This window comes from Psammomys obesus, unplaced genomic scaffold, assembly GCF_907164565.1.
Source record: "Psammomys obesus unplaced genomic scaffold, mPsaObe1.curated_primary_1811, whole genome shotgun sequence".
NCBI classification, from domain to species: Eukaryota; Metazoa; Chordata; class Mammalia; order Rodentia; family Muridae; genus Psammomys; species Psammomys obesus.
Genome location: NW_026596166.1, coordinates 10,729,532 through 10,755,541, shown reverse-complemented (window position 1 = coordinate 10,755,541; position 26,010 = coordinate 10,729,532). Strand labels below are relative to the sequence as shown.

At 46.4% G+C, this 26,010-nt stretch overlaps 1 protein-coding gene across 3 annotated transcripts in view; it reads right to left on the bottom strand.

The window, feature by feature from the left end:
* Positions 1-477: 477 nt before the first annotated feature.
* The window catches only part of Cdkl1 (cyclin dependent kinase like 1), a 42,894-nt gene continuing 17,361 nt past the window's right edge, over positions 478-26,010 (bottom strand). For all 3 annotated transcript variants that reach the window (XM_055595368.1, XM_055595366.1, XM_055595369.1), the window contains 8 exons: positions 24,312-24,433; positions 14,227-14,299; positions 11,382-11,472; positions 10,619-10,819; positions 8,483-8,565; positions 6,109-6,165; positions 4,154-4,309; positions 478-2,010 (listed from right to left, as the gene is read on the bottom strand). In XM_055595368.1, coding sequence (XP_055451343.1) covers positions 1,903-2,010; positions 4,154-4,309; positions 6,109-6,165; positions 8,483-8,565; positions 10,619-10,819; positions 11,382-11,472; positions 14,227-14,299; positions 24,312-24,433 — 891 coding nt within the window. In that variant the 3' untranslated portion in view covers positions 478-1,902. The remainder of the gene's footprint in view (positions 2,011-4,153; positions 4,310-6,108; positions 6,166-8,482; positions 8,566-10,618; positions 10,820-11,381; positions 11,473-14,226; positions 14,300-24,311; positions 24,434-26,010) is intronic.

Below are 26,010 nucleotides of genomic sequence, written 5' to 3'. Positions count from 1 at the left end.
TGGGTGGATGTCTTGCTGAAGATAAGTCTGACTGTGAGTGACATTTTGCAGTACAGCTTTCAAGCAGAAAAGTGAGCTTTAGCTGTATTTCAAACTATGCTTATAGAAAAACACCCTAATTCCCAGGAAAGTACAAATTACATATGCCACTGTCATTTACAAGTCAGAAAACAGCAAATAAAAGCAAAGACAAGGTGAACACATGTAGAATGGTCGTGTGTGTGTGTGTGTGTGTGTGTGTGTGTGTGTGTGTGTGTGTGTGGTATCTGGTGACTCCATGTGTAACAGGAGGCGCTCAGAAGTGGCTCCATTGAGCATAAGCATAATAAACTACGTCGAGCAAAGACAAGCCCTTTTCTTCAGTTTGTTTCAGTGCTCTGTGGCCCAGCAGCAACCTCACTGTGATCTCATCTGGAGTGACTCTGCTGCTCTAATAAGTTCTGTAAAATTAGTGGATAAATTAGGCAGTTACAGTCATAAGCTTCCATCAAATACATTTTTATTGATTTCAGGGGGTAAAAGAGAGGCAATTTTAACTATTCGCAGAAGTTTGTATCCTTCCTTGTCATTTAAGCCATGGCTGTTTATTTAAGAGGAACTGAATAATACTGGAGCTGTCATTTAACCCACTGCCAGGTCTGTGGTAGAAGCTGTACTCATTTAGGAAGCTTTACTTTGCCTTGGAGTAGCCAAGATAATTGAACAGACAATAGAATTTAGTGAGCTACATAGGGTAAGTGAATAGGGCTAAGTGATGAACGGAAGACAAGAGGAATTGGGAGTGCGCAGGAAATGTCCCAGAGACTCGGGAAAACGGAGCCCTGACATCCACGTCTGGGAACCCTCGTGAGACAGCAGCGTGACAGTGAGAACGTGACGTGGGGCTCACACTGCCCACGTGCAGGGGCAGGGAATAGACCACACCAAAGGTAATTTGAATTTTCAGTCTCGCTGGTTAAACTAAGAACTCCCAGTAATATTCCTGAGCCACTTATTAGATGTGTGGTACCCATTAGCATAGTATATGCACACACGGGTACAAGGATATGAGCGTGTGCTCACAGACATGTACCTGTGATGAGAGATACTTCAAAGAAAGAATGTCAGTTCACCGACATGTTTCCTGATTCAAGCTACTGCAAGCCGCCATGTCTATACCCAGCTCATTACAGAAATTTTGCTCAAACAGTCTTCAAGTCTAAGAGCTGAAGAATGAAGTGGTAATTATTCTTTTCAGGCTGACAGGTCCATTCTGTGAGGCCTGTGGGTCTTGTTCTATCCTTTTCTGGTGCATCCTTTCTTAGAGTAAAGATAGAAGTATATGTGAGAAGAAGTATAACATCTCATTGGTTACATAAGCATAAAAAACTACCACATTTTAAGATAATCCATATGATTTTAGATATTATTATCAACTTAGATAATTCTTAAAAATTATTAATACACAAAATCAAGACAGAGCCAAGAGGAAATAGAATCACCAACATTTTGCCTTCTGGGACTAAAATCATACATGATATGAAAACTGTAGGAGCTAGGACCCCAGGCAACACAGATCTGAAGAACTGTGAATGGACATGGGATCTACTTTCCGAATGTGGCATAACCTCCTGACACCATCTGATGCTGTGGTTGTGGGCAATTAGATACAGTTTGTTTTCTGTTCATAAGCGCTACTGCTTAGATAAACAAAATCAAAGTGAAGCCCCAAGCTTTTTCTCTTCTCCGGACATCTCCACCAAGCATGGAAGTCTGGATCTGGAATTTCCCTTCATATCTTGGCAAGTGGCCTCCAGCTTCCTGTTTGTGGTTTTTTTCTGGTGGGTGTTCAAGACAGGAATCAAAAGTATACATTTTTTTTCTTCAAATTATTGATCAATTCTTCATCACTTGGCCAGCTCCTCAAATATTTGGAAAATGGTAGTTAAATTTCTTGGTACTGCAGGGGTACTTCTTATTGTCCAAAGCTGGAAGGATGCTGCTGCTAGTTAGCTGAGGTAGGTACTGCAACTGAAACATAAAACACAAGATTGAGTTTCAAACTAGGCCTTAGAGGGGGGTTCATTATTAATTAGAATGCATCACAAAACAAATGACTTTGGAGGTACAGAAACAGATCTTTCCCCTGTAAAATCTAGAACCCGAGAGGTGGAGAAATGTTTCAGTTTGGTTTCTTCCTTTTCTTTTAAAGGTTTGTTCTAGATTTAAAAGGCTTGTTGGCACTCTGGGAGCAAAGGCAGTAAAATCACAGTGGATACAGTCTGGGCTACACACGAGACCTGCCTCCAAGCAAAGCAAAAAACACAAGCAGCCAAGGTCTTGAGTTAAGTCCCACCGCCATAACCAAACACAACCCAAATTAAGAAGGAAAAACACACAGAACCCAAATTAAGGAAAACCACACAGAACCCAAGGTGTGCCTCGGTAATAACTTGCTTGTTTACACATGAGAGGGAGGCCTTAGATTCCAATTCCGGCACCAGAAAGAAACACACAGAGAGAGAGAGAAAGAGACAGAAAAAAGAATACAAAAGAAATCAGGAGATATCAGCATTATTGGGGAACAAACAGATTCACGGTGTTTGAGAATATCATGTAATTAAAACCATGCCTAATAGAGAAAACGTGTGCAGAACATGGAGGCACATTGCCCGCCCACTCCTCCTCTAATTAAAACGGCAGCACATCCGTCTTCCCTCAAGCCGCCAGAAAAAAAAAGGCAGTGTCAAGTGAAAATATATTTTTTAGTTGGTACCATGTGGTCTTAGGTATCTGGAAGGAAGATACTCTTTAGTTTTAGTTTAGTTTTTTTTTTTTTTTTTTTAAGCAAACAGTCCTTCAGATTTCAATACACTGAACAGTGAGGTTCCTTATTCTTTCAGTAAAAACATTTGCAGCAGCAGGTTGCTTTGCTCTTGAACACAGAGTAACACTGAGTAATGGAGATAACTCAAAGTGGCCAGAGAGCGAGGACTTCTAGCCTGATTTACTCACTAGGTCATATATGGTAGACGATAAAACACCAGCTAATTGTATAACTATGATCTGCCTCAGAACCCTGACATTGAGGAAGCATTCAATTTCTCCCTTTCTTCCCTGCCCAAACCACCCATCCACCATCCAGGTGTACAGCTGAGGAAGTAGGGGCTACAAGGGAAAGACTAAGTGTGCTGGTTTGAATGAGGATGGCCCTCAGGGGCTCGTAGATTTTGAGTGTTTGGCTTCTAGTTGGTGGAACTATTTGGGAAGGATTAGGAGGAGTGGCTCATCCCAGTCTCTGCCTGCTTCCTGTGGATCCCACAGGAGCTCTCAGCTACTGCTCCAGCACCATGCCTGCCTGCCTGCCGCCATCCTCCCAACCAAGACGGTTCTGGACTCACCCTCGGACACTGACGCTTTCTTTTATAAGTTGTCTTGCTCTTGGCATCTCTTCAAAGCAGCAGAAGAGTAACTAAGGCACTGAGGCAAGATAATTTGAAGCTTATGTATCTTCATGGATCCAAAAGTGGTCAGGAACAGCCAACCCATCTTAGCTGTGGCTCAACTAGATTTTAGGTTACTACAGATTTTTGCCATTTAATTTAAGGCTGTGTAGCCACTTACAGCAGTCAGGACTCTCCACTGATCCATGTGTGTGGACAGATCCTGTTCTCTGGTTAAATATGCTATGGTGCAGCTGTCCAGTAGGCCCTGTGGCTGTGTCCATCTTCACCAGCTCTGACAAGGCAGAAGGGAAAACAATTCCCTGTGGGGAGAAGCCTATAGGGCTAACTCTGGAGGTAACATGACAAGGCCTACTTTGGAGTAACCTGACTTCATTCTCCAAAGTCTGGGAAACATGCTTAGCTGAGTGCACAATGACATACCGGCCTGCAGCCTGAGGTCATGCACATCAGACAGCTTGGCTCCTGTGTAGCAGGAACAGCCTGGCAAGGACAACTTCAGGATTCAGGAAAGGAAGGGCCTTAAGAAACAGATGTCTCTGAGGCCCTGGTTGATAATTGTGCTGAGCTGTCTCCTACCTCTGGCCTGAGGATGCTGGGGCTGCAAGCTACAGTTGTCACTCAGCCTGAGTTCCAACCCAGTTGAGAGGCGTGAGGTGACGTGAAGCTGGCCCCTTGGATATTTGTGTAAGGCAGTATGCCAGTCTTACCCCCGTCAGGTGCTTTCGACTCGGTCTCAGGGTCTTCCTGGCCGGTTTGTCATGTTGTCTCGTCAAATCCCCAGCTTCTCGCATGCTGTCAAAGTATGGATGCTGCAACAGCTGTTCACACGTCAGCCTCTCGGCGGGGTCCATGTGCAGGCATCCCTGAAAGGACAGGAAAGCCCTGTGCTCCTTCGAAGTTGCAAGAACCTAACACTTTTCTTCTTTGAAAGACTGAGCACTTCCATTTATTTTGAATTTTTGTTTTTGTTTTTGTTTTTGTTTTTTTGTTTTTACCACTTGAAATTGTTTTCCATGTGTTTAAAATTTACGAACATGAGTGCTTTGCCTGCATGTGTGGCTGCAGACCACGTGCGAGCCTGCCTGGTGCTCATAGCGGTCAGAAGAAGGCAGCGGATCTGCTGGGACTGGGGTTAGAGATGGTGGTGAGTCACGCGGGTGCCGCGAACCAAACCCCAGTCCTCCACAGGAACAGCACTCCTCGCTGCTGAGCCTCTCCAGCGCGGGTCGTCAACATTTTTAGTTGACATATACAAATGTATGGGGTGCAGGGTGATAGATAGATGCATACATGTGTAATGGTCAGCATTTCCATCTCCCTAAACACCGTTTCTCTGCTAAGGCTGTAGCTCTTCCCTCTGGCCCTCCATAAAGCATGTAATAGACTAAGTTGCAGTCCCCCGCTGTGCTGCAGCACATGAGAACATGTCCCCGTCTGTGCATTAGCGCCCTTCTCCAGCACTGCCCCCTCTTTCTCCCTACCGCTCTAGCCTCTGGTGACCGCTCTTCCACCCTCTGTGTGAATGCAATCCACCTTTTTGAGCTTGAGCATGAGTGAGAAATGGGTTGTCTGTGAAACACTAAACCCTCGTCCATTGGAAATAAAAAGGGATAAAGGTTGGGAGAGGGTTTCCTCCTGTTTGGAGGCATTCAGGGCCCTGCCATGGAGGAGTATATGATTTTGGAGTCCAGCTTAGAGGCCAATGGAAATAATTCGCTCCGCTATTTTTGTATTTTCAGCCTAAAACTGGGTTCTCACATGATTGAAATAAAGTGTCGTCGGTCTCCACCAGTCTAGTTCTTCAGCCCTCCTTTCTGGAGTCTGCGGCCTTCCTGACAGATAGGTCTAGAAGTGGCCGGTGCATCACGAGCACATCCGCACACGAGCCATCCCTTATGTTACACCATTCTTCACTGCTCTGCCCCAGGCAGGCCACGGAGCACGTGCACTCAGCGCTCACAGCTACATGCCCCAAAGAAGGCCTCAATTTTGTATTCGTTCTTTGATAATTTCATGCATGTCTATAGCATCAGAAAACACTGAATACTTTTTGAAATATTGGGAAATTGATGCTGTACCACATTTTACATGATTTGTATTTCTGGAAATACACACACACACACGTCTATGTAAACCAACTTCAAAATTATACAGGAGTTGATTATTTAAAGATTTATTTCATTTGTATGAATGCCTGTCTGCACTTATGTCTGGGCACCGTAGGTATGCAGTGCCCACAGAAGCCAGAGAAGGGCATCTGAACCCCGGAACTGGAGTTACAGACAATTGTGAGTTGCCATGTGGGTGCCAGAATTGAGCCTCGGTCTTTTGGAATAGCCATCAGTGCTCTTAACCCCTAAGCCATCTCTCCGTTCTGGGAGTTGGTTATTTAAAGGACTCTATAGCTATGAGTTTTGTTTTTTAAGGAAAGTATCATTTTGTAAAACAACCCCCTTAAATTTTGTGTAAACTTAGAATTCCAACAGAGTGTTACTTTTATTTAAAGTAAAAAGAATATATTTTCATGATACTGGAATGAGACCCATTTTTAAATTTGAAATTACATAATTTCTCAGAAGAGAAGGATTTTAAAGGAATAGTTCATTAATTGACATCTCTGACAACTATGTGCACCCTGGTCCCTTGAAAGCCACGATTGTACCTTTAAGAAGTCCAGCGCAGGGTAGGAGATGTTTGGAAATTTCAACTCAAGTGTTTCCTGTCGAAAAGAAAAGGTGCTCTCAGTTGACGGCGTACATTCTCATTAAAGTTACCTCACACTAAATTGCTCTTGAGCAAAGGCACCTTCCTCACGTCCTCCACTCTTTTCACTCCACCTCCCATGGGTGATAATCCTGCTGACTGTTCATGGACGTCTACTCCCTTCACCTCCAAAATGCTTTTCTAGTTTTATTTCCTCATTACTCACTTCCCTTCCTGAAGATGGTAGCATTATAAGTAAATACTGATGGAGGAGAATAAAAGACAGCAACAGCACACACATGCCAGGCTATTGGGTTTTGTGTGTGTGTGTGTGTGTGTTTATGTGTGTGGTTTTTCCCTCACTTTGTAAAAAATGCCTTTCCTGACAACAGCTTTGGGCACATAACAGCATTATCAAAGTGGGCACTAATTATTTCATTTATTGACATTTGTATCAAGGCACCGTCAAAACACATTTTATCCCTACCCCGATGAACACACGCTTGTTGGATTTCTGGAATACACACTGCTGTCACCTCCCACAAGCGCCTGCTGCTTTTCTGATCAGTCTGAAGAGTCTCCCCAGAAGTCGCTCCTCAGGCTCCCTCAGCCCAAAGCTAGTGTGCTCCTGTCACTTGGCTGGGAGCAACTCTGCAAATGGGAGGAATGCTATGTTAAGATGCTAGGTTAAAGAGCTTAACCGACTGAAAATGCTACTGAAGGTGGATGCTGAACAGCCTCGGTGACCACCGTGTATCGCCTGTGAATATGGTAAAGTGTGAGCTGAGGGCTGGGGCAAGAGATGGTGAGGCTCATCTGTGGCATGGGTCTGAGGAAGTAGTCCAGAGCATCAGAGGGGTGTTCTTTTAGACAGAGAGCCATCCTCAACACAAATTCCCAATGCCACACATGCTAACGACCAAAAATCCTAAGGTACCTTTGTATTAGCGCCTGCCCCCATGACTCAAATAGCCCTGTCTATGTGTTTCTCTGCTGCAGGTTGCCTTTGCTAATGCCAGCCCTCCTGTCTCAGAAACAATGCCTCGGATGACCTGCTGTTGGGCTGGAAGATACCAGGCCCTTCCCGCCGCCTGCTGAACCAGTTCCCCAGCCCCAGCAGTCAGCAGGCCTTGCTAGTGGGGAGAGGGCACAGATGTTCAAGCAGCACAGCCATGTGTTGCTGTTTCCTGTGTTCCTGTCCACAGGAAATCCCTCGCAGGGCAACCTCTGGGAAGCGGGGAGGCTCTTCACGTTTACAACGCCTCGGCTGTGTCTGAGGCCTCATCTGTAGACAATCAGCCAGGAAATTGCTAAGGGATGTTTGGTACAGAACTGGGGATGTCCAGGTCATGAGGGAGCCACTGGGTCACTCCCCACAAGCCAGGTGCTGCCCTGCCTCTCTATCCTAGCATGACCTACTTTCCCCAAAGATGGCAATGCCGCAGGGAAACAGGAGCTTGAGTGGGGAGACGGGCAGAACCAAGCTCAAAAGGCCAAAGGAACTTCCCTCTGGAAACTGAAACGTTCGCTTCCATCTGAGAGCACCTTCTCAGTCAGTAGACAGTCCATCTCTCAAACCTTAATTATGCCCTGAGAGTTTCCTTTTGCTCTTTTCTTTGCAGGGCTAGGAAGCCACCACGGCCTGCTGGGTACTCACCCTACTGTGCCACACCCACCACACCACACCCCGAGTTATGAAATACTTTTTACTGTGTTATATAGACCTATTAAAAGGCATCTCAAAAATGTAAAAAAAAAAAAAAAAGGAATGAAGGAATGAAAATGGTGTCCCAAAGTCTCACTACAGAGAGACAAGCACTATAAATTGTATCATCACACCTATAACCCCAGTACTAACAGGAGGACAGAAAAAGTGGGCAGAGCTTCGGGGAAGTAGCTCTTTCCACTGGAGGAGCTGAGTGTGGTGGCACACGCCTCTGATCCCAGCGCTCAGGGAGGTAGACACAGCAGTCGGATTGCTGTGAGTTCAAGGCCAGCCTGGTCCACAGAGCCAGTCCCAGACAGCCAAGGCTACACAGAGAAACCCTGTTGCTTGGCTCTGAGCAATCTGTGTTCAGTTGATGGCAATAAAGGACTGCTGGGACCAGGGCATCCCTGCTTTCCTGTCCCACAGGCTAGGTAGCTAACCTCTGTTTCCAGGGGCTTCTAAGTTTGAACTGAGGCTAGGGTCTTACTCACCAGCTTGCTCCAAATTTCTTCAGCACTCGTAGACAAGACTTTCAATGCGGACTGAGCCAGGGGCCCCAGATAAGTGAGTAACTGCCAAACCCTAACTAGCTCTCTCTAAAGAGCCTCCAAAATTCGTTACTCACCATGTCTTCAGGGTCTGGAATTTTCACCCCACTGAAGTATTGGTTCATGCTAAATACTTGCTGGTGCCTGGGAATGAGATCCCCTTTGGACAAGAAGAGACAGACGTAAGTGGGAATGCATACTGCATACGAAATGCTGGGCTACGGGCTATGCCTTCCCTCAGAGGCCATGTGGACCTGACCAGCTGCTAAGGTTGTAGCTTTCTTTTCCCGTCAGGAGACGCATCCACGCAGCACAGCCTACACGGAGCTCTACAGGGCCAGTGCCCCGAGTCAGGAACAGAAACTGAAGGCTTCAAGGTTCTTGCCCTCAAGAGCTTACAATGTATTTGAAGACTGAACCAAGGGAGCTAATGGAAGGCCTCCTGTCTGTGAGGAATCCATTTCCCAACTGGAACCATCTTTTCCTGTTTTGCCGGTTGGTGATCGGCTGGAACCTTTGTCGTCTACTGTTTAACAGCATGAACAGTTTAAAACAGTGAAGAGGAGTTTCTAGATCCCTGTCAAAGGAAGCTCTCATTCTGTAGCAACAGCAGCCGAGTGGGCTGACCATGGCTTCCTGTAAAGTCCTGGCATGTTACTGTGAAAAGCTTTTGTTCAGAAAATAGAATGAGCTGCTTCCCTGGCCACTTCTAGAGCGCAGGGGAAGTGGAGGCTTCCAGTCAGGAGCCTGTGGTGCTGCCACTGAGCCCGGAGCTGGAGCATCAGATTGCCTAGTGTTTTGGAACTTTATGTCTCACTCAAATCCAGAACTTTGCTTTATTTTGGACAAGCAAGCAAAAATATAGCCTCTAGGCTGATGACTCATATGTCTGAAAATGCTGTAATGAAGCCCCTTAGCATCTACACTAGCTTTAAAAATTAATTACATATACATGATAAGAAGAGACATCTTCCCTCAGGCCCTCACAGCATCTCCACCAGGGCTGGAGTGATGCGAGAGTACCCTAAAGCCCCTGATAGGAACAGCCCAGGAAGGCTCACTGGCCCTGCATGAGCTTCAAGGAGGCTACGGTGTACAAGACCTTGGCGGGAATATTAAAAATAGAAAACCCTGCCGGGCAGCGGGTGCACACGCCTTTAATCCCAGCACTTGGTGGGACAAAGGCAGGAGGATCTCTGAGTCTGAGGCCAGCCTGGTCTACAGTTCCAGGATAGCCAGGGCTACACAGAGAAACCCTGCCTCAAAAAAAAAAAAAAAAAAAAAAACAATAGGAAACATGGTCTCACCCTGGGGCAGTGGGAAGACAAAAGCTACATGGTGATTGCTGATACTACAAGATTCTATGGGGCAGAGGAATTCTGCTTTAGATTGGGCTCCTTAGCAGAGTAGAGTCTAACTCCCGGATTTTGAAGAGAACAGTCTTTGCTTAGGATCTCTTTAAGTGTCCCCTCCCCCTCTTCTCTGCTGTCCTTACCATTCCCCTTAGATGTAGCGGGAAAGGGGGGATGGCACCGAACAACAAGCCTTTCTTTTTGGCACTCAGAAGGCTGAGGAGCTTTCTCTACTGTAGTCTGAATAATCCAAAACTTGCCAGGCAGGCTGCAGTCAAGGCTGTAATGAATCATATCCTAATACAGGTTTGGCATCCCTCATTAAACAAACAAACAAACAAACAAACAAAAAATCTGAGCACCAACAGGATGCCACAAGTAGAAAATTCCACACTTGATACCATGTGATGGACCACAGTCAAAACGCAGGCACGCTGAAGTGATTGTCCAAAGTGACCGTCAGGGTAGTGGAGACAGTGTCAATGAAGCATGAATGAATGTTGTCTTTAGATTGGGTCCCATCCCTAAGCTGTCACATACAAGCCTCCAAAGTCCTGAACACCCTGGACCAGGGGATTCTGCCTGTAAAAGCAATCAGCCACGGCAGCGTTACATGAGCAGCTGAGTCCTTGCCCTGGTCCTGTTACCACAACAGCACCTTTAAGTAAGTCTCTATGCTCTGGGCAATTGGTAAAATCTCAGTAGCCATTAATTACTGTTCTTTAAGCAAACCACGAACACTCATGACAGGGCCATCTCAGCGAGTCTCCGAAGCCCCCTCTCCCTAATGGTATCCGCTGAGCTGAGAACTCGGGGAAAACTAGCCAGTCCTCCAGGAGTCAGGACAGAAACGCCACTTACCCAAGGTTTTCCTTATCAGAAAGAGCTGGTCCACGTCAGACTTCCCCGGCCACAGAGGCTCCCCGGACAGCAGCTCGGCAAACACGCAGCCGATCGCCCAGACGTCTACTGGGGGCCCATACTGCGTGTCCCCCACGAGCAGCTCGGGTGAGCGGTACCACCTGGTGGCCACGTAGTCCGTGTAGTAGTCACCTGGTCCAGCTGGCCAGGGAAGAGGTATGGAAGAGAGAACAGCGGAAGCCCAGAATCAAACCGGGAGGGAAACACCTAAGGAATGAAGCTTATAGCTTTCAGAATCACTGTTCTCAATCCTAACTGCTGAGTAAAATCATTTGGCTATATTTTTTAAATTCCTGATGCCTGGGCTTTGTCCCAACCCAGTTAATCAGAATTCCTGGACAGGGCCCAAGGCTACCAGCATAGTTTTTGAAGTTCCTCGGGTGTTAACCTGAAGCCAAGATTAAAATCCACCCATCGGAAGTATTACTTCTGGGGGTATTAATTCAGGGGAGAATAGAGGGACGGGTACATTAGCATGATTTTTAATAACTACTGTGGTACAATTCACATACAGCATACATTTCTAAACTGTTGCGGGTTTATACATTTTTCAAGTTATACTCCATTGCAAAATTCTGCAAGAACTGTAATTTATAACAAGGTGATCCCCGAGGCAGAATACAAGAACCAGCTTTCTGAGTATCTAGACCAGCTATTACTGCAAGAATGTCTCTTTCACTGTGACGAAACCATCAGTACTCACTCAGAAGCCGCGCAAACCCAAAGTCACAGAGCTTAATGACGGAGTGTTTTGTGATAAGAATGTTTTCCGGCTTCACATCTCGATGTATGCACTGGTTAGAAAAACACAAAACAAAAATGTTATGAGGGGACAGCCCTAATATCTACCATGAGTAAAGGCGGGAATACTTAGAAAATATTGGCTACATCACTTTAATCTGTCATTGCCTGTTGGACTAAAATAAAATTAGTTCTGTACCTATAAACAGGATCATTTCAGATTTCTGAAGGGCCCCAGAGACCTAGAAGTGTGACAGGAAAAAGGAAAGTAGAGAGCTGGACTCAGCAAATAAAAACACATAAGACACCTAATTACATTTGAATTTCAGATAAATGACTTCTTTTTCGGTGCTGGGGGGATCAGTCTGTGTACCTGACCTCTGACCTACACCTCCAGCTCAAGAAGTAACGTAAGCATATCTCACACAGCCTGTATTTAAAAGGGAACTGGGAGTCGTGCTCAGCCTGACAGATGTAGGTGAAGGGGGAAGGACTGAAAGGATCTGAAGCAGCAGCTGGTGGTAGGAACTGGATGGGAGCATAAGAGTTCACTGAAAGTCGGGCCTGCTCGGTAAACAGGACAAGCACTGGGCCTGCTGAGATAAGCCGGGGAAGAGAGGGGTGGGAAGCTGCTTCGTGCCAAAAGATTTCCCTTCCAGCCCTGACATTTGTCCTGACAAGATAAACAAGAGAGCAGGCTGCGGCCTCGCCCTCTGGAGCTCATAGTCATCGCTAGATGTCAGCTCTGCCCCACAGCACGACACGTCCAGCGCTCAGCAGGCTTCTGCATCCTGTTGGCCTAGTATCAAGCTACATTCTTTGTCAGGGTGAAGCCACCGAAGTGAGCACTTGAGAACTTGCACAGGATTATCTAATTAAATGACAGTGTCTTCGACATATAGATAAATAAATAAATGAATAAACCTCTTAAGCCAACAACTTTTGGTCAACAATTACATTTCAAATTGAGCTGGGACAAAATGCTACTCAGAGTTCCTTGTGATCCTTCCTTTCTCCCCAGGGTTTTCCTCTCTGCTGGGAAATGTCGGCTCTTTCTGCTGCCCAACATGCAGTTGGCCTGAAGCCTGAAACCCCTGGGGTTATCCTTGACTCCCTAGATGCTGGAAGGAGGACAGAGGTCCTTCAGGGGCCCAGCGCTTCCCACTCCAAAGGACTTTCAGGGTGAAAGGGCAACATCAGTGCTCTCCACCAGCATTTTTATTCGGGGTGGACACTGGGGGGCTGCGGGTTAAGATACATTATAATCCATCTGGTTCTCAGTATCAATGGCTCTGGGGCCTGAAGGCTTTCACCAGTCCTTTTACATGTTGCTATAAATAGGTCCTTCCATGAATATCAACATGACATATGGGCAGAGGGACTCAGAAACAAGAATGTGCTCCGCTCTGTTTGGAAATTCCTCACGAGCTTCTGCACACTCCCCCTCCCCCACCCCGCCCCCTAGGCACGTGGCGCCCAGCAGAGCCTGGGGCTCTCCAGAGAGCTGTGGTACCCTTGCTGTTTGTCTTCACTCCCTCGGCTCTTCCTCACCAGGGCTGGCTGGAGAGTGGGGGGTTGCTTTCTCCTTCTTTCTCCCCCCACTTCCTCTGTACCCTCCACCCGCACTGTCCCTCCTGCCACCCTAGGCTTGCTGGAAAGGTCTAACCACCAATCACAGGGTAGCAATACTGTCCCCCTCCCTCCCTCCATGCTGACCACGGGCCATAGTGGAGCACTGTGAAGGGTCCGCCCTCCCTGCTGTGAAGTGGCACTTGTTTGTTAGTGTTAGGAGTCAAACTCAAGGCCCCATGAGTGCTAGGCAAGAGGCCTACCATGGAGCCTCACTCCAGCTCTCACAAAGATGCTAGGCTTCAGCTAATGAAAGCCAGAATAATAGCTGTTCTCAATTTTCTACTTAAAAAATCAGCTTCAGAAAAACTTAACTTAGGGTGGACTCAGAGGGGACCCAACCCCTCAGGCGTGGGTGGCAGTTGAGATGTCAATGGCTGCAATCCAACTGTACTCATGGCTACTGTCTGGGATTTTGTTTCTTTTTAGCAGTTGGGAATCTGGGAATCTGATTTATCCTCCTTCCTCTTTCTTCCTTCCTTCCTTCCTTCCTTCCTTCCTTCCTTCCTTCCTTCCTTCTCTCTCTCCCCTCCCTCCCTCCCTCCCTCCTTTTCTCTTTCTTTCACTATACTCATTAATCAGTTGACTGCAATGCTGGAGATCAACCCGAGGCCTCAGTCCTTCTGGGCAGGCACTCAGCCACACATCCGTGCTCCAGGAACTGGCTTCGTGTGTAGGAAGTGGGCACTCTGTGTGGGTTGGAGGGGACAGAGAGTTTCCAGCGGCTATGAAGCCACATCACCTGGGCAGTCCTGCCAGCCCAGCAAGGAAAACCCCAGGCCACCTTAGCACTCTAATCTCACCAAAGCAGGCAGAGGGCTTGAGTTTGGGGCTCCGCCCATTTCAAACGCAGCTACTGCTGCTGTGATCTCTCCCAGTTTCCAAGGCTTTTGGGGAAGGCACTCCAAGACAGACTTTCTAAGTAAATGGGGTTCTTTCTACCTCATGTTACAAGTTTAAAAAAGTATGACTTGTTTCTTCAAATGGTTTTTATAGTGTATGTTTCCAGAAGGTCTGCATACAAGGGAAGAGCTAAGCTGGCTTTTTAAGTCTCTTACACCTACCAGGCTTATGAAAAATTGAGTGAAAAACTATACCCACAAAGGTGTGATATGAACTTCGAACAAGGCTCGATCTCGGCTTAAGAGAAGCCGCCTGAGTTTTCAAAGGAGACTTACGTTGTGCTTATGGCAGAAATTTACAGCCTGCAGTGTCTGCCACGCTATGCTCTTCATGAGATGTTCTGGTACCCTAGTGAAAACAAAGCACAGCACAAACACATTCTTCACTTTAGCCATGGAATTCAGCTCCAGAAACTCATTCCAAACCAGGGCAGGCTTTGGTACTGAAAAATCCCCGGAGATGCAGAATCCTCTCCAACCACAGGCCATCACCGCAAGTCCAGACTGTTAATAATGTGTGGCCAGCACACCGCTGAACTGTAGGGAAAGCAGGTTAACAAAAATATAAACAGATTTTTTTTTTTTTTTTTTTTTTTTCAGAGAGGAGCTGTGACAATCCAGAAGTCCTTATGGCCTGGGACTGCCTGAAATTTGAACTTCCTCTCAGTTTCTTTGTCGTGTTTTGTTTTTTTAAGGGAGGGTTGAAGCGTGGTCTTGCTGTGGTGGCTCCAGCTGACCTAAAACTCCAGACCATCCTGCCTTAGCCTCCGAGTGCTGGGATTACGGGCAGGGACCGCCAAGCCCCGTGTCTATAATGAGGAGCCTGCTAACGTAAAGCTAGTTAATACACAGCACAGAAGACGATGTTGTGTCTTTGCTCCGGTTGCTCGAAACTATGGTCCTGAAATGAAGTCACGCTTCCCTTTGTGTGTGCAGCATCTCCAAACGCCTGACTCGCTGGCTTCGTTGGTTTCCTCTGAGGAGAGGGGAAGGAGATTTTACTAAGACCAGGATGAGGTTTAGACTGCGTAGCATGCAACTAAAGTTCAGAATAACTGAAATCGCAGATGCCTGTCATGTTCCTTTCCCCACCTCTCCTCTTGCCAGCTGCCTCATCCTCACATATTTCTTCTCTTCCCTCTGTCACCACTGCTAGCTCCATCCCTTCTTCTCCGACTCACTGCCGATGTAACTGTGGTGGCCTGGAGCCTCGGCAGCTGCTGTGTGTGTGTGTGTGTGTGTGTGTGTGTGTGTGTGTGTGTGTGTGAACAGGAAGAAGGCGTCTCACGGGGAAGCATTTCAAGTCCGAGGCAAGGAGTGATTAGAAAGAGCGCTGTTTGTTTTTGGAGACCACCCCTGGACGCATACATGCTGGACTTATTATTTTTAGGAATCAAAAGTTAAATGGTGGTGTGGCCCTCGGCCAAAACTACTCTGTAGTAGACCGGCGAGGAAGCTGAGTGGTTGTGTTAAAGGTGATCGCACAAAGTCACTTGTGGCCCCTGGGAGAGGCCACAAGGCCACTGTAGTCACAGACCAGATGTGCAGGAAATCCTTTTGGGCAAATCAAAGGACGCTTGGACAGACCCAGGCATAGCATGCGGAAAATGGAGAGGCCACCCACAGGAAGAAAAGCCAGGGCATTGTGGAATTAGGACTGTTTTCAGGCTTGAGGTAGCTTCTCACCAAATCCTCTTCTTTGTTCTTAGTGACATGTAGCCATGAACTCCAGGAAAACTCACCTGTCAGGACAAATGGCCTAGAAAAATACAAATAAGTGGACTTCAAAGGTTCCCCAGCACCCCATCTTTTGTTCAAAAAATGTACTGTGATTACTCAAAGACCTTCTAACATAAAGTTATAAGTACCAGGAAACATCAGTCTCCAAGGATATTTCCCAAAATAAATAATGCAAACGGACTATTTACAAGTGAAGTATGTTCTCATATTATTAACGTTCCTGTAATGCTGAGCCCACTATCACATTCTACGGCTCTCAGTGCAGAAACTGAACAAACTACAGTATCATCTTGCAGCTGCCCGTTTCACTCATTATTTCACTTTTCCGCAACATGGGAACCTTAGATTCTAAGATTCCTCTTAGCTGAAGCACAGTGAGGTGACGCCAGGAGACAAGCTTTCACTGTTGGGGAAGAGACAAGCAGAAAGGAAGAAAGGCAGAATGTATTCTGAGATATGGGGATGGAACTGAAGTGTGTGTGCCTGTGTGCCTGTGTGCCTGTGTGCCTGTGGAGGCCAGAAGAGGGCATTGAATACCCCGGAGCTGTAGTTTCCAATGATTGTGAATTGCCTGTGAACAGAACACAGGTCCTCTGAAAGAACAGGAAGTGTTAACCGCTGAGCCCTTTCTCCAACCCCACGTGTAAACTACTGAGTGCTGAGACTCTGAGCCCGCTTTCCTCACAGGCTTGGAGCCAGATGGCAGTCAGTCATGGATGGACTAAGGGCAAACTCAGGGGCAAAGATCTGAAGATTCTGACCATGAGGTCCCAGCAAGTGGCTCAGCCCGATAACTAACTGCTCAGTGGAGCTTGTGGCTTCCACTAGTTCGTGGTTCTTCTCCATGAAGAAAATCAGAGATGATGTGATGCGCAAGGACAGCTTCTAATGGAATCAGAGTGGTGCACGCTGTGATCCCAGCACTCTGGAGGATGAGCCAGGAGGACCTCAAATTCAAAGCCAGCCTGTGCTACAGAGCAAAACCCCGTCTCAAAAAACAACTAAAGCTGGGCACTGTGGGCATGTCTGTAATCAGCACTCTGGGAGGCAGAGACAGGCGGATCTCTGTGAGTTTGAAGCCAGCCTGGTCTGGTCTACAAAATGAGTTGAGGACAGCCAAGAATACATACAAAGAAACCTTGCCTCAAACAAAACAAAACAAAAACCCAAACCAACCAAACAAAAAAACAACTAAAAACAAAACCAAAGATGGCAACAACAAAAAGGCCAGGAAAAGAGAGTGACTGAAGCAAATGGGGAAAAAAAACCCAAAACAATACACAAATGAAACAGCCTACGGAGGGTGAAGAGAATATTTTCAAATTATTAAATTATTATATCTTTACAGAGACATCTTTAAAATCAGAATATATATATCTTTAAAATCAGATATATATATATATATATATATATATATCTTAGGTAAAGAATTGCTGGCATGTGCAAGACCCTGGGTTCTATATATCCTCTCTCCCCCAGAATACAATAGCGAAGAAAATAAGACAAAAACAATTAAAGACTTACTGCAACACCCAGATAATAGAGGGTCCAGAAAATTAAAAAAAGAAATAGGAAATAAACAATAAAACAATTTAGATGCATTTTATTCATAGAAAGTCCCAGCTACAGTCCAAGATTTTCAGAATCTGAAACTGTAAAGATAAAGGTTCTCCAAGCTTCTGGAAGTGAAAAGAAACAAGACTTTACAAGGAAACAAAACACAAAATGACATCAGATTTCTTTTTTCTTTCTTTTTCTCTTGTTCTTTCTTTCTTTTCTTCCTCTCTCTCTCTTTTCTTCCTGAGACCAGGTCTCACTATGTGGCCCCAGCTGTCTTGGAACTCACTCTGTAGACCAGGCTGTCCTCACAAACAGACATCTGTCTGCCTCTGCCTACCAAGTGCTGGAATTAAAGGCATATACCACCACGGCAGGTGGTATCAGATTTCTTATCATCAGAGAGGACAGAAGGCACAAAAACAATATCATCAAACATTTTAAGGAAAAGTTTCAATGAAGCAAACAACATCCTCCATGCAAATCAAATAGGAATCACGTGTGAGGATAAAGACACAGGGCAAATCTTGGCCTCCCCTTTCTTGTACCTCTTACAATGCTTTACCAGGTGTCACCCCTTCAGAAAAGAGAGTGAACTGAAGGAATGCTGGAGTGAACGGAGATAGCTGGAGACGCAGCAGGAAAGGGAAGGAGGGGATGGCCAGGAGGTGGTGAAAGGAGGCAGCAGTGACTAACCGCCTCCCAGGCAAGCAAGGCAACCCATCCAGATTGCAACAGCATGATTTACCAGTCAGGAAGGCTGAAGGTTGTCGCCATGGTATCTTGAGTCAATATGAAAATATGTAATAAACGTAAAAGTTTGGGGAAGTTCTGATGACTAGGTAGCGTCCCGGGCTGAGACAGATGGTCCCAGCTGTAGCCTGTGGTGACAAGGTAAGAAGTTCACTTAGCTCCACCGTGTGGGCTTCCGTGTTGATGGCAGACTGTGGTCTTGTTCTGGGGCAGAATGAAGAGGACTGGGGCAGGGGTGACGGGGAGAAGCCAGTTCCCTCCCACTCTTTCCTGCCCCAAAGATGCCCAACTGGAGCCCTGGTCAAAGATATGCTCTTCCCTCAAAGGAATCACATATGCACTCAAACAAAACTTGTAAAAGAAGCTGAGGTCGGCGTCTCTTTCAGCAGGTGATCAGGTGACTGAACTCTAGATAGATCCATTTCCTCTTGGTAAGAAATGCTCAGAATTTGACAGTCCAGCCTGGGCCCCTTGGGCTTCCCAGCCATCTGGGCTTGGTGTGCTGGGATCTACGCTCCTGAAGAGTACAAATCCCCAGACTTAGATATGGGGATCAGGGGCTAGGTAATGCATATGAGAGAAGTCAAGTGTGGGTGTTCCCTTTATGCTTGGACCCCACCCAAGATGGAGGGTCTCTGGGAAGGCACACCCTTCCACCCATCGTCCTGTGGTCCTGTTTGGGTGAGGGAGTTAACTTACTGAACACTACAACTGTCCCAGTGGAAGCTAGCTGGTCTGCCGCCACATCCAGAATTCTTCCTTCCTAAGAGCGTGAACTGGGATCCATCTGCCAAGGGAAAGTGTAAAAAGAAAGCCACACTCGGGAGCTTCCTGCCAGTGCGGATACACTGTGTTCTGTTGTTGTTTTTCTTTCCTTTTCTTTTCTTTTCTTTCTTTCTTCCTTCCTCTTTTTTTCTTTCTCTTTTCTTTCTCTCTCTCTCTCTCTCTTTTTTTTTTGAGACAGTGTTTCCCTGTATCGCCCTGCCTGTCCTGGAACACATCCTTAAGACCAGGCTGGTCTCAAAGTCAGGAGATCCTCCTGCCTTTGCCTAGAGTTCTGGGATTAAAGGCCTGAGCAGGCACACCCAGCTGCTTTCTGTTCTTTCCTCCTGCTTTGGAAGTTTGTTTTATTCCAGAAACACAAAGGACTCCTAACTGCTTCACTGTAGGGGATTTTAAGGTGGGAGGGAGGATCATTCTTAGAAATATCTAGTCTAGATTTCTGAGTGATTATACTATCTTTTTACCAATTAGAGACAGGTATACTTGAAAAAAAAAATAAGTAAACCCAGAAAGAGGAAGACAGGAAACTCAGGAAGTAAGGAATTCAACTGCAGAGAAATGGAGGGAGAACCACAAGAGAGCAGCAAAAGGAGGTCCCAGGTGGACAAGGTCCCAGCAAGCCTTGACACAGGGACCAGGGACTAAAGGCACAATGCCTTTTGTGTGTGTGTGTGTGTGTGTGTGTGTGTGTGTGTGTGTGTGTGTGTGAGAGAGAGAGAGAGAGAGAGAGAGAGAGAGAAAGAGAGACAGACTAGTTAATATTAAATCAGTAATATGAGTATTTGAAGGATTAAGGTAGGGCCTCACAGGGGATAATGATTTAAGAGAACTAAATCTAAGCTGGGCAGGGTTTTACATGCCTTTAATTCCAGTACTTGGATGACAGAGTCAGGCAGATCTCAGATGGACAATCTCTTCTGGCCCCTGAAGACACCAGGCATGCGCATGGCACACAGATATACATGCAGGCAAGATAGTCACATACATACAATAAATTAAGTTTAAAAATAGGAAGTCTACAGTTTCCAAAAGTGTTAGAAATTACCAGTATACCACTTTTTCCATTACATTATCTGCTAATAATTTAGTAGGGGTTTTTCACTTAGGTTCATGAGAAACACTTTGTTAAAGATATCATTTCCTTGATTTGAATTGCCTTTATCTGTTTTTTGCATCAGGATAGAATGGACTCAGAAAATGACTTGGGAAATGCTTTTCTGTTTTCATGGAGTTTGGATAGGGTTGCTATTCATTTCGTATGCATTTGATAAGATACACACATAAAATATTTTAACAGTAGAACCTGAGTTAGCATATCTATAAAGAAGTGTGTGTGTGTGTGTGTGTGTGTGTGTGTGTGTGTGTGTGTGTGTGTTTACAGCTTGGTAAAGTAGCAGCTCCGGGTCTGCTTCCCCTTGGGGTGTCCAGGCTCACTGTGCACTGGGCTGGCCTGAAGGGAGTAAGGTGTAGCCAGGTGGATGGGTGCAAGGCAAGATCTCAGATGGCAGCGAGTGCTTGAGAAACAGCCTTCTCAGGAGGCAGCTTCAGTGAGACAGCCCCTTCAATTGGGGAGAACAAGGGCTGTTTAAACTTTTGGGGAGTGGGTAGAGGCTTTAGGGGTGAGTGTACATCATTGGCCAGGACCAAGGTGCTGGGAATGCCTTATTTGTATGAAGAGGGATTCCAGGGGCTTGCTGGACATGCCCTTTTAAGGAGAGGGGAGGTTTAGGCTGTAACCTGGCCGCCGGGCTACATGACCACGTCAAGGGTTGTAGAGGCTACCTGTACCAGGACATGCAGGCCCAGCGCAGGGAGGGAATAGTCTCACTCCTGCCAGTCACAAGACGTGGTTTTTCAAGGTCTGGACAGGTGTGGACTTCTCTCCTGCCTCAGGCCAGCTTCCCCTGTCACTCGGCACCCCAGCGGCCTCACAGGGAAACAGACACCTAAGAGTCCTAGTTTGAGAACTTCTAAAGGGAAAGCAAATAAAAAGCAAAACCTATTTGTAGGAGAAATTTACAGTAGAATTATTTATCAAACCTGATGCTGAGAACTTCTCAAATAGTCAATGATAGAAGAATGGCTTGAAATAATGCAACTTAGTATAATTATTTACATTAGTAATGGGTCTAAAGATTATATTCCTGTGCATATAAAGCACATATGAAGGTGCGTTTCAAAAGCAGAGAACTCATTCCAAAACACAGGGCATGCAGTGCTTTCTTGACAAAGCAGCCGGCAGGCTGGCTGCTGTGGCCACGGTCTCCAGCCCTCCTGACCCCAGGCTTCATCAGCACACCAAGACAGTACCCACTGCACTGCGACCAAGGCAAACACTAAACAAATCACCCAGCCCAACACATAAAACCAGAGAAGCAACTTCCTCATGTATGTATAAATCTTGTCTACTGACCTAATGCTAGGCGATGTATAGAGAAAATTAGTTCATAATCTTTCTGAGGAGAAAGGAATTGGGGTGAGCGACGGAAGGCAAGCAGTCTGACTGCTTTTGCCATCACGCTGAGGTACTTTGGTTGCATCCATGTCCACTATTGGGGGGAGCCATGTCAGCAGATAAATGTCTTTTAATCAGAGCTAACAAGTTATTCTCTTTAGAGTTTCCTTGTCATCCCGCTCCCCACCTTTGTTGTGATGGTTAATTGTGAGTGTCAACCTGACTGGATGGAGGGGTGCTGAAAAAACTAGTAAACCCCACATCTGGCTCTACCTGTGGGGGCTTCTCAGTGACAGCTAGGTCACAAAGGCTCTGACCTAATGGAGAGTTTCATTAATCAAGATGCTCAAATTTTGCACAGACTCTCAGGAGAGAGGGGAACTGTAGAAATGGGCCTAGTTGAAGGAAGAAAGTCACAGGCAGCGTTCCTTTGAAGGGTAAATGTTGACCCCTTCCTGCTACTGTTTCCTGTTTGTCACAGCCTCTTTCCCCATCATGCTATACTGCCTTACCTCAGGCCCTAGACCACAGAGCCAGCCAACCATGAACCCAAGCCTCTGAAATCATGAGGCCAGATAAGACTTTCTTCATAAACAACTGTTTCTCTCAGATATTTGTCATGGTGTCAAGAAGTCTAATGCGCGCATGCGTGCGTACACACACACACACACACACACACACACACACACACACACACACACGTCCATCTGTCTATCTCCATCTACCTGCAGAGTTTTATCTATCATGCCTGGTTCATAACTCCTTCCTGAAGGCAGGTCATAAAACCTGAACCCTCCCCCATACCCCCACCTCCTCACTTCCACACCCCACTCTCTTACTGTCTTAGCGATAGACAGATGGCCTTGAAGAAAGTATCTCATTTGTCATCTGTCCTTGACCCTGCTCATCCCCAGAGGCCATGTCTCATATTGTGGCGGGATGAATGTATCACAGATAGCCCAGAAGAATCTCAACTGACAAGTCTTGCTGAGTTCCCTACGCAGTCAATTAGCAACCACACCTATGCAGTGGGGTCCCCATAGAGACCCAAAAAGGACGGTGGTATTTGGAGAGCCTGCAGAGAGGCCAACTTGTGGGTCTTCCTAGACAGAAGTGCGCCTACAGAGCACGTGGACCCCGTACAGTGTAAATATTTCCTGGGGCTCTGCATGCTACTGGAGTAAATAAATCAAACCCGAGGATGAGATAGGTCATGGGTGCCCTGATTCACAGGCAGCCGGTCAGAAGCCGAGGTAAAATAACCTGGCGTGTGGCTGGCATCTAAGGGGAGCAGTCTTGGGTAGTTCAAGTCATGAACATTGCTGCTGTCGTGTTGACAGTGGAAGGACTGGATTAGATCAGGGGACACCCAGCTAGCTGCTTTCCGTTGCACAGTTAATTACTCGCTTGTTGCATGGGGAGGTTATGTGCCATTGGAGGTTCCAAAACCTTCTGTGTTGGTTATGGTATAAAACAGGAAGACAGGCCCACCCTGAGTAACCTCGCCCACCGAAGTGTCTGTACAGCAGCAGCAACTAAACCAGCAAAGTCTTGATGAGCATTAGTTGCAAGCTGGCAAAAGAGCAAACAGCGGCACAGGAAATGCTCTCGTTTTAACATGTAATTTCTCTGTGCTGATGGCTTCCTGAAAGGTGGGTGGTGCCCGTTCTTGGTGCTAACATAACGGAACACGAAAAGCGTGCTTCGGGCACATTCACAAGCCACAAGCCACTTTAATCTCATTTACTAGGAGCTCATGGCAGATCATATAGCCAACCTCACAGGGCAGAGCAAGCTCCTGGGCAAAGCTGAGAGCAGTCTCATCCTTCAGCCGCTGGAGTGAGGACATGAGCAGGGCTTGGCCCACCATTCCACAGCTCTGACCTGTCAGCACTCTCCATATTTCCCCAGCCAAAGGTGGACCTCCTCTCACCTCCAGGAACAAAGTAAAAGCAGAGAATGGGGTAATCTTCCCTTATCAATGTCTCTAAATCCTCCCCATTTTGAACTGAATGCCTCCTCTCCCAGGAAGCCGCCTTTGATATTGATTCACTTTTGATTGTATTGCCCATGGCTTACTAATGATTTTTCTTTCCCCTTCCAGCCACAGTGATTGGTCGCAGGGATAGTTGCATCATTCTAGCTGGCCAATCAGAAATTCAACGATTTTATATATTTGGAGTCTGCTTTCAGAGTTTCCTTCTGGGAGAACTGCGTCGGCTTATAGAGGCTGTGGCCTGTTCCAGCCTGCACCTTCCCTTTCCCAGTTCTTTCATCCTGTGGGACACACACACTAGTCACTCACACTCTTCTGGTTAGAGCCCCTGACGCCTGTGCTCTCTACCTGCGCTTGCTTCAAGCTGAGTTTTGTCACTTGTACCAAAGAAGTCCTGGCTAATGCAGCACACAAAAGACTTGGATTGCATTAGGTTTTTTATAACCTTAAACTTGCTCCCCCAGTGGTTACTTTTGTACTTTTTTTCTCATTTGTTTGTTTGTTTGGGGGCAGAGTCTTGCTTTGTAACCTAGGCTGTCCTCAGACTGGTAATCCTCCTGCCTCAGCCTCGTAAGGGCTGGGATCCTAGATGCCGGTCACCATACTTTAGAGACGCTTTCTTCTAAAGTCCAGTGCACTGTTTCCCTAGTCAGACTCAAAGTATCGGCTCTCCTCCTCCCCACGGCTGAGGCAACTGCAATGCAGAGACACGCACCACGGAAGCCAAGGTTTATCTATGACGTTGTTATGCTACTCATGGCTTCTTCATTAAAGTGACTTTACAACGTATTTCACAATGTTTCTGGAAATTTCTCAGCTATCAGCCCAGCAGCAGGGACATGCGCTCATTACTTTTTGTTCACTTGTTTGTTTGTTTGGTTTTTTTTCCTTTGTTTGTTTTGAGACAGAGTTTATGGCCCAGAGTGGCTTCAACCTGTCAATTCTCTTGTTTCGGTCTCTCAACTACACACACGTACCACCATGCACATCTTCCTACATAGCCTTTTAACTGCTTTCCCCTCACTAACCCTCGTGAGCTTTCCTTCGCCTGTTCTCTGGAAAGGGATGGGCACTCACCCCCTCTGGTATCTGTCCAGCTCATGAAGCACGGTGTGGTCACAATACTCGAACACCAGGTGAAGCCTCCGCTTCCTCCGGAAGACCTCGAGGAGATTGACGAGGTTGGGATGCTTCAGTTGCTGAGAATACAAGAGGCAGTGTGGTCAGTGTGAGCTGTGAGAGTCTTCCTCTGAGTTCAGCCAGTAAAGGTGAGGCTGTCTCCCTTCAGGAGAGTCATTCTTCGTATGGAAGGAGGCTGAAACGGGGATCGTCCATGGCTCCCTTCGTGGCTATTTCTCAATGACTTGAGGTAAAGTGAGATCAGGGCCCAGGTGCTTTGGGATAGCCAAGAGGGCTGAGAAGACTAGGGAACATCTTGTATATATGTATACATATGTATATAGCTCTATCTGTCTATCTATCTATCTATCTATCTATCTATCTATCTATCTATCTACCTATCTATCTATCTATCTACTACATACAACCTACTTTGTAAGCAACTAGAAATGTATAGTCCAGGGGGACACTAAGCAAGCTCATATTGACAAATAAATCATTGCGGTCCATTTTCAGCATGAGGTGTGCTTCGAGCTCATTGGAGGACTGCAGATAAGCAGGAGCCACCATGCTCCCTCTCTACCATCTGCCAGCTGTCACCTGCTTATCTGGGCATTCTTAATTCATTGAAGAGTTATGGGCAGTCCGCCATGTGACTGAGCTCATGTCCCAGAAAAGGAGGGAACTGTACCAGAGGGTGCAGTAAAGAAACTACTGAAATGGCCACAGCATTAGAGGGAAGGTTTTTTATCATGCATGAGGGAGAGAGAGAGAAAGAGAGAGACAGAGAGAGAGAGAGAGAGAGAGAGAGAACCCAGAGGTATCTGGAAGACTCCAAAGCAGAGAGAAAAAGAAACAGACTGGACGTGGCCAGACTAGAGAAGCGGGGATAGCAGAGACTAAGAAGAGGGCATAGCGAAGATAGTGAGATGACAAGGGGTGCCCAGCAGAGAACAGCAGGTTGTAAGGATAGTGAGGAGCTGGGGAAGGAAAGCCCAGAGCTGCGGTAACTGGGATGCTAGCCTGGACTTGGAAATGCACTTATGAATAGGGACTGTAGGAACCTGGAGGCCAAAAGGGCTTTGATATATGCAACCATAGGTGTCTGTCAATGGAGAACTATATATCCCTTCTGCCAGAGGCAAGGAGAATGACTCCTCCCGGGAGACAGGAAGGGAACCCATTTCACAAGTTCCTGAGGAATGACGACTTTTAGCTAACCACCAGAAGTTCTCCTATAGTCCAGCTTGAGCTGGGCCAAGGTGGCAATTTCTGGACATATGCATTGCTGTTTAAAGTTTAGGAAATGGAAGTTTCATTTGGACATGACAGAAATCTCAAGCTCCAGGATATACATTAGAGCAGAGGTTCTCAATCTGCAGGTCATGGCTCCTTTGGGAGGAGTAGAATGACCCTCTCACAGGGGCCACCTAAGACCACTGGAAAACACAGATATTTACAATATGATTCATAACACTAGCAAAATTACACTTACGAAGTAACAATGAAAATAATTTTATGGATCACCACTACATGAGGAACTGTATTAAAGGGCTGCAGTACTGAGAAGGTTGAAAACCACTGCATTAGAGCTTTACAGGATGTATATGTATATGTATATGTATATGTATATGTATATGTATATGTATATGTATAT